At 41.8% G+C, this 12,460-nt stretch overlaps 1 protein-coding gene across 4 annotated transcripts in view; it reads left to right on the forward strand.

Moving 5' to 3' along the window:
- The window catches only part of LOC149863589 (serine/threonine-protein kinase TNNI3K), a 212,003-nt gene that overhangs the window by 103,985 nt on the left and 95,558 nt on the right, over positions 1-12,460 (forward strand). For all 4 annotated transcript variants that reach the window (XM_090046885.1, XM_090046881.1, XM_090046882.1 and 1 more), the window contains 6 exons: positions 124-210; positions 1,385-1,441; positions 3,977-4,069; positions 4,154-4,211; positions 4,338-4,532; positions 4,911-5,015. In XM_090046885.1, the coding sequence (XP_089903011.1) occupies positions 124-210; positions 1,385-1,441; positions 3,977-4,069; positions 4,154-4,211; positions 4,338-4,532; positions 4,911-5,015 (595 nt within the window). The remainder of the gene's footprint in view (positions 1-123; positions 211-1,384; positions 1,442-3,976; positions 4,070-4,153; positions 4,212-4,337; positions 4,533-4,910; positions 5,016-12,460) is intronic.

A 12,460-nucleotide genomic window follows, 5' to 3' on the forward strand; every position in this document is an offset into this window, starting at 1 on the left:
CACACGGTTTATTTTAGAATAAACTCCTAATTTAGTAAAAATAAATAAGTAATGAGCATTGTGTTGAATATGCAAATTGATGTCAGTTATACATCACCATCTCCCTTCCTTTTTTTTGGTCAGGACATGATGCCATCGTGACCCTTTTGAAGCATTATAAAAGACCCCAGGATGAGTCACCTTGTAATGAATACTCCCAGCCTGGAGGAGGTATGGTTTGATAAACTAATCACAGTATATGTGAAGGATCTGACCAAATCCCACTGAAGTTTCTCTGAGCTTTGGCCCAATACTATAAATTTAAATATGAAGATAAATTACAGCAGAGGAATCCCAATTTTTCAGGTAACATACATCACTGATTAGCGTCAAACCTTCCCCTTTATCTTAAAATGGTCTTGTCAATGCTACACTTTAGAAACAAAAACTAAGCTAAGAAATGAAGATCATTCCTTAATGATCATTACACATACTTTTCTACATAGTTAATACTTTGTTTAGTTATTCCCTTTGTGTTGCCTTCCTTTGATACTTCTTTTATTATTGATGTGAAGGATGTTTTTGTATTCACATTTTGCATGTCTTTAGTGGCTTAACTTCCCCATGTAGAGGATTAATTACTGCTTTTTTTCTTTTTTCTGTTTTTACAAAAAAATACTGCTTTTTGATAACTAAATAACAAACGGGAAGAAGAACACTTACTCCTATCAGCTATAGGAAAAGGTCACAAAAGTTATTTATGTTTTTTGGAACACTATTCACAGAGATAATGGTAGGTGAATCACAGTGCATAAGTTCCAGCTTTCTGAGGAGACTAAACTACACCCCTTGGATGCATCCACACATGCAGGCACATGTGCTTGCAGCAGCTCAAATAACAGTAGCACAAATTTGTGCTGCAGATTTGTGTCTCAGCACATGTGCCTGAACATGCACTTTGGAGTGGGGCAAATTGTGCCACTTGGGGCAAATTGACCCTGCCCAGCTCCTCCCAGATCTGCAGCCAGGGGCCAGCACCTGTGGCACATCAGTGAATGCTGCAGTGGGAGTTGCTGGGTGGTGAACGCTTTGGAAATTTGAACCCCAGTTCCTTTGAAACTTCACTGCATAATTGGATAGATAGAACTAGATCTTTTGCTGATGTGAATCAGAGTAGCTCAAAGGATTTCAGTGGAAATATATCAATTTTCACAAGTTAAGTATCTAGCCCAGTATGCAGAGCTCATGTTTTCAAAAGTACAAACTCACAATCCCATCAAGATTTTAAAAATGTTTTCTTCTGCTCACATTCCCGTCACACTTTAAGTAAACATTGCATCGCTTTCTTATCAATGTTCATACTGTCTTCGAAGTCTATAAACTTCATTCTCTTCTTTGATTTCAGATGGTTCCTATGTTTCTGTTCCATCCCCTCTAGGGAAGATTAAAAGCATGACTAAAGGTAATTTTAATGGCAAGGGGAAACCCCAAGTTTTATACTCCATCCGTAAAGCTGTTTATCACCCTGAACATACTGCACATGATTAATTTTAATCTGACTTTCTGATCTAGAAATGTCAAGAAAATATGAACAAACAGGAGCTGTATACCTCTGCCATAGTTTTAGAAAGCAGTTGATTTATCCTGATTTATTGCCACCTTTAGTGGATTTGCAGATGAGGCACACTTGGCACTCACACAAAAACATGCTTTCTAGGTTGAAGTTAGTTTCTTTTTGCTTATAGTATCCCCAAGAAATTCAAAGTGTATTAAGATTCAAAGTATATTCTCTTGTTCTGAGAAGAATTGCGGGACATGTAATTTCATAGATTTCATAGATTTCATAAACATTCAGGCTGGAAGGGACCTGGAAGATTATCGAGCCCAGCCCCCTGCCCCAGGGGCAGGAAGTCAGCAGGGATCATAGGATCCCAGCGAGATAAGCATCCAAATGTGTCTTGAAGGCATTCAAAGTTGGTGCTTGAACCACCTCCAGCGGCAGTCTATTCCAAACCTTGGGGGCTTGAACAATAAAGAAGTTCTTCCTTATATCCATCCTGAAACAGTCACAGAGGAGTTTGTGACCATTCAACCTCATCATCCCTTGGGGTGCTCTGGTGAACAGATGTTCCCCCAGATCCTGGTGAGCACCCCTGATAAACTTATAGGTGGCCACCAGATCACCCCTGAGCCTGCGCTTTTCTAGGCTGAAGAGTACCATGGCTCTCAGTCTCTCATCATAAGGTCTGTTTTCCTGACCTATGATCATGTGTGTGGCTCTTCTCTGCACTCTCTCAAGCTTCTCCACATCCTTCTTGAATTGTGGACCCCAAAACTGGATGCAATACTCCAGCTGCGACTTCACCAAAGCCAAGTACAATGGGAGAATTACATCCCGGGATTTGCTTGAGAACCATGTATAGATGCAAGCCAGCATTTTGCTCACTTTACTAGCCGCAGCATCACATTGAAGGCTCATGTTCACCTTGTGGTCAACCATGACCCCCCAAGTCCCTTTCATCTGTAGTGGTAGTCAGTGTAGCACTTCCAAGCCTATAAAGATGCTGCAGGTTTTTCCTCCCAGGTGGAGAACCTTGCATTTTTCGGTGTTCAACACCATCAGGTTCTCATCTACCCATTTCCTGAGCCTGTCAAGATCTGCCTGGATTGCCCTCCTGTCCTCAGGTGTGGATGCTTTGGTGTCATCGGTGAACTTGGCCAGCCCACTTCTCACACCAATGTCTACATCGTTGATGAAGATGTTAAAAAGTAAAGGCCAGAGGACAGAGCCTTGAGGGACCCCAGTGGTCACAGGGCACCACAACTATTGATTACCATGAACCACCACCCTCTGTGGCCTGCTGCGGAGCCAATTCCCCAGCCAGTGGATCATGGTCAGGTCGCGGCTGCAGTTAGCCAGTTTTGCCAAGAGGTGATCATGGGATACCAGATCGAAGGCTTTTTTAAAGTCAAGGTATACGACGTCGATCTTTATGCTAAGTCACCTGGTCATAAAAGGAAATGAGAGTGGTCAAGCACGACCTACCCGCAACAAACCCATGCTAGGTATCCCTCAGGATATTGCCTTCAGCTAGCCTGTTAAGGATGGCCTCTTGATAATCTTTTCCAAAACCTTCCCCAGGATAGAGGTCAGGCTGATGGGCCTGTAGTTTACCGGATCTACTTTCTTCCCTTTTTTGAAAACAGGCCCCACATTGGCCTTCTTCCAAACATCGGGCACATTTGTAATTAATACAAATTAATACAAATGTAATAAACATGGATACAAGGGTGGGAGCATTAGAGTGAAGTTCATTGTTAAATGTTTGAGGATGCCTCTGTGGGGAAAATGCCAGAATCAATTCCGTGGCATTGAAATAAATGTGGAAAAATAATTCTGCTGCATCTGTGTACTTAAAATATTTAATGTTTTGAGACCTTTTTGATTTTCTACTTGAAAGGTTAGCTGTGGAGTAGCCAAGAGCTACCTTCCCATACAGTCATTATGTATGTCTGAGCGTTCCATTTAGAAACAGGCGGATAACTTTCACTTGGAACACACATCGCTCAGCAACAAGATGTGTAAATTTAGTGGGACATCAGAGTTCAGATTCCAAATGCTACTGAGAAGAGGATTAGATCCAGAATAAAGTCCATGACATTGGTAGTGAGTGCTGGATATACAGAATATGGATTTAATTCCTTACATAAAGTATTTTCTGAAAACATCACATGGTCCACGCAGAATATGGTTATGGGACAGTGTTCATCAGTGATAAGGTTTTAAAGGCAAGAAACCCTCAGGCAGCTGTAATGTTGCAAATCTTTGTTTATTATTGAGTTTTATGGCAGGTACTAAACAAAGAGGAATAGGATTACCAGTCAACCAATTTACAGTAGGAAAATCATTTCTTACTGTGTAATGTCTTTTGTCAAGTTAAGTGCTTTTATTTCTTTTCCTGCATTTTACAAATAGGATAACAATTTTCTTTTGCAGAAAAGGCAGATGTTCTTCTCCTCCGTGCAGGTTTACCATCCCATTTTCATCTTCAGCTCTCTGAAATAGAGTTCCATGAGATTATTGGCTCAGGTACTGGAAAGTAAATGTGTTCATTTTAAATGTTTGACGCTCACAAAAAATATCTTTGTGCTTATTTATTTTAAATCATTTTAGGGTCGTTTGGAAAAGTCTATAAAGGGCGATGCAGAAATAAAATAGTAGCAATCAAACGGTAAGTTGCCAGAGACTTTACAATTTAATGTTAGCACCTTATTTTGAAGTACAACGAAGTCATATCACATCATATCATTTTTATGCTACTTCTGACTGACTTATTTCTCCTCCTGTCAATTATCAGCTACCGAGCCAATACCTACTGTTCAAAATCGGATGTAGACATGTTTTGCCGTGAAGTTTCTATTCTCTGCCGACTCGATCATCCTTGTGTCATCCAGTTTGTTGGTGCTTGCTTAGATGACCCAAGTCAATTTGCTATAGTTACACAATATATTTCTGGAGGATCACTTTTTTCCCTACTACACGAACAGAAGAGGTATTCTCTTAACTCTCTGCGGCAAATAATTCTCAAGGTTATTGGTACTCTGTTAATGCAAATATTCATTATCCAGTTCAGTATAAGAAGTATTGAATTTAACGTACATGATCAAATGATTGTTTTAATCCACATTATTTGTTATACAAGGAAAAATAGCAATTAAACACAAAACTAGCAGTTGTTGTTATTACTTGGGGAGGTTTTTTATTTAAATTACATTAACCCAAATAAAAAGGAAGCTCAGGTCTGTAGGTGACATAACTCCCAGGCTGTTTTGTAGTTCATAGAATGATATGTTCCTTATGATATGGTTTTTAGTAAATTTACCTTATCTCTCTCCATTTTGACCTGCATTATGATCTGTTTTAAACCTAGGAATCTTGACTTGCAGTCTAAATTAATCATTGCTGTAGATGTTGCCAAAGGTATGGAGTATCTTCATAATCTTACACAACCAATTATACATCGTGACTTGAACAGGTAAGTTCCTCCTTTTGTCCCATACATTGTCTTAAAATATATGAAGTAGTCTGGTTTGAATATTCCTGTGGGCCTACCTACATGAATCACATTGGGAGATTAGGGTGTAAATGTGTGTTACCAACAGCTTTAATACATTTTATCAGCATACACATTTTATTTAAGCTTTTTACTAATACTTATTGCACAGCAAGGTCTCATAAGTTGCTGAGCTGCACAGGAGCCAGGCTTGGTGGCGGCAGCATCAGCAGGCAGGTTCCTTTCCCTGGCACCTGCTCCCAGGCTGGCAGGGAGGAGAAACTTTCCTGCCGCTGCCACTGCCACTGCCTCTGCACTTACCTGAGCCTACCTCCTTGTGGAGCTCAGCTGGAACAGGTAGGAGCTGCTCTGGAGTATCCCTCCACTCCACCCCCAGAGCACGTGGAGCCAGTGGCAGCTGTGGGTAGGAGAGAGGGAAGGGAAGGAAAAGTGCCACTGAGCATGGAGGGGAAGTGGGAGTGGGATTCTTACCTGAATCTGGGATTTAAAAGAAACCCCTGGATGTTGCATGCACAGTATCATTGACTGAAAGAGGGGTGCATCCGCAGCAGTGCACCCCCTTTGGACTCACCCCCCAGACTCAGATATCTAGTAACAGTATAGATCCTGGCCCCATGCTTTTCCATGCACACTATTACAGGAGGCCTCTGTGACATATTCTTTGATTGCTTAGTATCCTTCCCACCTCATGATTTATAAACTCTATGCACTTTTACATTTGTAAATGAATCCTGTGTTAAGTATAAAAAACAAATGCATAGCTGATGCCATGACATCCCCATTCCATTGCTTGAGAAAGTCCCATGTTTAGACATCTTGTAATCCAATCAGGTGGTCCTGGGTATGACCTTAAATTGCATTGAACTGCAGGACCTGGTGGCAACATGGTTGAACTACTCATGGCAGGGTTGCTCCTATAAAATATCCCAATGTTGCAACCTTCAGAATAAGGTGAGTATACGGCATCTCAAAACCCTAGCCTCCACTGCTTTGTGGGTACTCCTTGGTTGGAGAAAAGCTAAGGGACATCACCTTGACAGAAACACACACTACCCGAGGTATCATGTAGTCAGCAGCAGTTCTTATCTATTGCTCTCTGGCAGAAGCTACAGCCGTTGAGACACTAAATGTCCGGGCTCAGCCTGGCCTTTGAATTCTGTCTCTGTGATCTAAAGCAGGGGTGGGAGGTCTTGGGCAGTCTCCACTCCTCCACACTCTTGCCTAGTGAAATGTGTTGGAGGTCTTGGTGTGATGATCACAAAACTCCATACAAGCAGATTCATCAGGCACCTGACTATACCTCTTATGCCAAGGTTGTATAATTATATTGGCTGGTAGGACACTGAATGAGTTTTGGTGAGCTATAGAGGGCCACGCATATAAAATCCTTCAAAAGATATCATTTTTAACAAATTTCATAGATTTTATAGATTTCACAAACATTAGGGCTGGAAGGGACCTCGGAAGATCATCGAGTCCAGCCCCTCGCCCAAAGGGCAGGAAGTCAGCTGAGGTCATAGGATCCCAGCAAGATAAGCATCCAATTTGTTCTTGAAGATGTTCAATGTAGGTGCTTGAACCACCCCCGATGGCAGGCTGTTCCAGACCTCGGGGGCTTGGACAGTAAAGAAATTCTTCTTAATGTCCAGCCTGAAACGGTCTCGCAGTAGTTTATAACCTTTCGACCTCATCATCCCTTGGGGTGCTCTGGTGAACAAACGTTTCCCCAGATCCTGGTGGTCACCCCTGATAAACTTACAGGTGGCCATCAGATCACTCCTGAGCCTGTGCTTTTCCAGGCTAAAGAGCCCCGTGGCTCTCAGGGTGTCGTCATAAGGTCTGTTTTCCTGACCTCTGATCGTGCGCGTGGCTCTTCTCTGGACTCTCTCAAGCTTCTCCACATCCTTTTTGAATTGTGGAGCCCAATTATAGATTTAAAAAAAATCAAATCATATACTAATAATCAAACATCTACTGTAGTATATTTTAATTTTGTTTATGGGGGTTTTTAGTAGTATACATAGAGATGATTGCATAATAGCTCAAAATAAAGTCTTACTCTTATGTATTGTGTGGGAAGGTGGGGTGTGTTGGGGGGGTGAGAGGAGTTGGGGGCTGCCCGCATGCTAGGTCCCAGGCCCCCACTAGGAAGAGAGGAGGACAGGGGCTGCATACAGCAGGTAGTATAGTGCAGGTGCAGTGTGCCATCCCACCATCCAGCCTGCAGCTGCCCCTTCAGCACTCCATATGGGGCCAAGCTCCACCTGCTTCTGCCTGGGGCAGCCTGTGCTGCACTCCCACCTGCACCTGGCTCACACCCTCCAAGAGCACTGCTCCAGCCTAAGACCTGGCCAACACATACAGCTTCCCAGCGGGGTTGCTCCTAGAGCTGCTGCAGTTGTCCAGGTACTGCTAGGCTCCCCCCACCTGCAGTGGCTCCTCCTCCTCCTCATGCCCCTGCTATGCCACTCCGGACAGCAGGCAGCATGGGGAAGTGGTGGCAGCCATGGGAGTACGTGCCAGACACCACATGCTGAGCCAAGCAGGGGGGAAGCTATAGCTGGGTGGCTCCTGCCCCAGCTCCTGGCCACTGTCCATCCACTCTGCCATCTCAGTGTGCTGACCAGCCACCTGCAGGCAACTGAGTGGATGGAAAGTAGCCCCACTGGGAAATTGTGCACTGGCCATAGGGTAGGTACAGGCCATGGGGTAGGTACGGGCTGCCCCAGGCAGGAGTGAGCAGTGCTTGGCCCCATACACAGTTCCACAGAGGCAGCTATAGGTGGGATACGATCAATTGGCGGCCAGATCCAGCCCACAGGCTATATTTCCTCATCTCTGTCTTATGCGTACACTATGATGCAGACGATCAAAGGTTGCCTACTAGAGAATAAAATCAGGCAGATTTTCTATTAATAATCAGTGGTTTCTCACCTTACACATTATCTTTCAATGTAAAAATTGAGAGAAGGCATATTTTTACAAAAAGCGATGTCCACTTCATCTTATCCGACCGAACAATCCTCCGAGAATTCCAGCAAGTCAGTGAGGCATGATACGCCTTACCTGAAACAGTGTCGGCTACTCTTAACCAGGCTGTGCTTTGAATACAGTAAATGTTACACCTTTTGATCTTCTAAAGCAGCTTCAAATGTTTTCTCTACAACTGGAAGTGAACTACCTGGCCTCTAATTTCCTGGTGTGTCACCGCTCCCTTACATTGCTGTTTCCCAGTCTTTGGAGATGCATCTGCAGTAAGTCAGGTTTTGAAAATGTCAGCTAATGCTTCTTCAGCTTCTGTCCCCTACTCCTGTTATTCCTCTTGGATGCACAGTGTGCACAGGTCTTGACACCTTGGCAACATGGAGACTTTCTAGCCTTTTACTACTAAAATCAAATGATATGCTGGTCAAACTCCTGTCTTTGCTGAGCTGATTTCTGTTATAGACCTCCTAATCCCAGAAACAAAAATACCAACAGGTGTTTATTTTATTACTTGTTCCCTTTGTTTAGCTTCCACCTCTAAATTTCTACTGTCATTTCCAAGAATACCATTCTTTTCATATAACATTTCTTTCCTCTTGAATAATTAGGTATGCATTTTTATTTTTTCCATGTGTTTGCTGTTTTCTTTTTGAAAATCTTTTTTATAAAATTACTACTCATTTTATTATATTCTGGGTTCATATTTGACTTGTTTGGTTTAATAAAAGTACATTTTAATTGTATCCATTCTATAAGCTAAATTCTAGTTTAGATCCATACATTTGCTTGATTGTCTCTCATTTAAATACACACACAGGCCTCTAGAAATCAAATTTAAGTATCTGTAGCAAAGACCTAACCTTGTATAACTGACTAAAAGAAAGGTCTCATGATCCACATATCTGAACCTCAGAGTCCCTGTTCTGCCAGTAAGTTCTATTATATTCATAGCTCAGTTGTTTTAATAACATCAGGTTGATGTAATTGTATGGTTTTTAGCTAAACGTGATCTATTGTACTTCCAAGGTTGTACATACCACTTAGTTTTTCACTGAGTTGAGAGTAGAAAAGACCATCATTCTCACTGAAAATCATCCCACCTTCCTCTTTCCCCTACTTGCTGTAACTTGCTTTAAACTATGACAGGTTTCTCCTTTCAGAGGTCATTTTCTGTGCTGAAACCAGTCAACTCCTGCATGTCCCAGGCTTTAAGAGCAATCTATAAACCTCATCTTCACGTCATCCAGCAAAAGTAGCCATTTGTAACTGTGACAACTTTGCTAGTTCTTTTGGGAAATGGCTCTCTAACCACTCCATATTGCAATGACTGAGCTAGTAGCAAAAGAGAAATCATCAATATTGACTACTACTCTGATATTTATCACTTTGTGGGTCTCTATATTAGCCTTTTTTTTAAGTTCCCACCATTGCTTATAGCCAAACAGTTCCAGCGGTAGAAGGACTGTTTAAAGAAAAGGGCTAGGGCAGGTAAGACATGAGTGACTGTTCTGTTTTTAACATGTGAGGTGGATTCAGTAGGGGATGTGGTGCTGAAAGAAGGCCAAGTTTTAGCCTAGTGAGACAAAGAGAGGTAGTCATAAAAGGGGTAGTGATAGCTGAGTCTATCTCCCCTCTCCAAGAAGTTTCATCTTCTGTTATAGCAGTATAGCAAGTGTTCAGAAATTATAAATCAAGCCACAAAACACACGAGACTCACTTTTTAAATTAATTTCAACATTGTTGTCTTGATCTGCCCTCTCGTATTTGAACCCTTCAGGGAGGAAAGGGTGTAGGCTTGGACAAAATGCACGGCCCTGATTTGTCATTTGTTTGTGATAACTTTAGATTCAGAATTTACTATTATGCATATATGAAATGCATCCTTACCTCCTGAAAGTGAATAGTTTTTTTATTTGTCTCGTTCCCTCCCTCAGACTATTCTGTCTTCCCTTACACCTCTCTTGGGGTGAGCTGGAGTCCACGTTCCTTTGTCAGCTTTTCCCCTGCAACACCGTATTTCCGTGTTCCCCTCCACTGACTTTCTACCCCGCCACCCTCTACTCAGTCTCTCTTCTGTTTCCCATGTTCTTTTGTACCTCCTGTGAGGGTCCTTCTGTGGCCTATGCAAGTTGTCTTTCCATTTTATTTCCACGTACCAAGCAGGAGCACACAGAAGAGCAGGAAAGTGGAGCTTCTACCCCTGTGGGTTCCTATGTCTATAATGGAGAGAACAAAACCCCTAATCCAAAGATCCCAGAACGCTGGGCAGCCCATCCAGGCACAACTGTACAGCCCAAGTTGATCTCTAGTTTTGGGAAAAAATTTGAAGGAGTAGATTATCTTAAATTTTTCAAAATGTTTCTATTTTCAAAGATCATATAAATGCCATGCAGCAACTTCTGTCAAGTTATGCTTACAGTTGCAGAAAGGTGACAGTCTGCATTGATAGATACCAAAAGTGAAAGGAATGGGGTTTTTTATGGGGGGTTGTTTTGGTTTGAAGTTTTTTTGGCTCTAAGACAGTGAATTATATTTTGAAACTTCTACAATGATAGCATAAATCCTATTCTCTGTTATGAATCCCATTCAGCCCAGGGAGATGATCAGTGGATAAATGCCAGGGATTTGTTCCGTGATCACAGATGGAGCAAAACACCAAAAGTGAAATCTTGACCCCATTGAAATCAACTGTAGTTTTACCAGTGAGTTCACTGGGGCCAGGATTTCACCTCAAATTTGTACATTGATTACAGTCATTTCTGTAAAGTACTGAAATCAAATGCAGCATGCACAAAAACTGAATGAGACCACGACATGATCTGATGAAAGACAAGAATAAGATACATCTTTCATTCTCAGTATCCTTTGCTGAGGGGTACTTCCAGACCATTTCTAGAATAATTGGCCTTTTTTATTTTCCTTAACCAACTGAAATCTAAAGTTTTAACAGCCACCAGCTTTGGGATGAACACCAACTTATTTTTGTTTTCATCTGCATTGCTTTGATAAGGAGCTCCTGGAGTATGATTAAGGTACTTTAATTAAAAATGAAACAGTTTTGGTATCAATATAATTTAAACCATAGCAGCTGAGCATGGTAGGACCTATCTTTTTAGTGACTAAGCTTCATTTGAAGGCTCTATCTGTAAAAAGTTTCTTACGGGCTGGCTTGGCAATACAGATGAAAGACTGGATGGCAGCTCAGTGGTAATGGGGATGGCGTTTGCGACTATTCTTTGTTATAAGAATCCCCTTAAAAATCTTAAAATAGCTGTTGCCTTTCATTAAATCTGCAGTGTATTAAGGGTAGAAGGATCTTTTCATGACCCCGTTCTTTGGAGAAGGAACACACATTTAATAGGCTTTGCCAGTCTCTTGCCCTGGAAGATACTCTTGCATCTGGCAGACCCACAGAACTACTGGATTTTGTAAAGGACAGGATTGATTACATGCTTCTTCTAATTCTTTTTCTAACTTCTTTCATTCCAGTGCTTTATTCTTTCTATGAAAAAGGTATTCTTGGTCTCGCTGTCTTGAGCCATGTGCGGCCTTCACAGCAGACAATTTAGTATTGTTTCCGCTGAACTCTTTATTAACCTTCTCTTGGCATTACTGAAGTTTCTCTTCTTGTATTTCCTAAATCTGAGGCTTAAGGGTTCCTTTCTCTTCATCTGTGTCTTTCAAAGGTCTAAGTGCCACTGAGGCAACAAAAGCATTCGTGTGCTTTCTCATTTGAGCTCTATTTCTATGAGATAGATACATATGAAAAAAAAAAGAAAAGAAGAAGGAAGAAAAGACAAATTAGTGACTGTAATGCCGATGGAAGGTGCCAGACCGACAGTTATCTCTCCTGAGTATACCCGGCCCCCTTCTGGGGAGCAGGTTCAGCGCAGTTAGACAGGTTTTCCCACAGTTTCTTGTCAAAGTGCCTTAAGCTTAAATTAGAGGGACCATGTTTGGAAGCAGGGAGAGCTCTGTTATATTTCTGTGTTTATTGAACCCTTGGCCTCTCCGCAAAAGCTATCCAATGGGTTCAAGATAGTGCTGATTATTGGAGTTGTTTTGCTCAGTGTCTATCTGTCCATTAAGAACTAGATTCAGCCGAGTCATCAAATCATGTCCATATAAAGCAACAGTGATCATTTTAAATCATTATTGAACAAGGCAGAGTTGAACTAAGAGCTTCAAGTTGTTAGTAGTTCTAAACTGGTTTTTTAGCACTAGCATATGGCATTCTTGAGTGTGTCCAGCTTAGTGTCACTTTTGATTAATAGCTTCATTTGGCATCTGGTGGGGTCTCCAACCAGTTCTACCTGCCATACTCGCATCACTTAAATATTCTGATGAAAAGTAAATGTAGGAGCTGAATTCAGATTCCCTATAAACTGAAAGAATCAGAGCTACGTTGTATGACCCCATTA

This window comes from Crocodylus siamensis, chromosome 5, assembly GCF_052110815.1.
Source record: "Crocodylus siamensis isolate JL-2025a chromosome 5, ASM5211081v1, whole genome shotgun sequence".
Lineage (NCBI taxonomy): Eukaryota > Metazoa > Chordata > Crocodylia > Crocodylidae > Crocodylus > Crocodylus siamensis.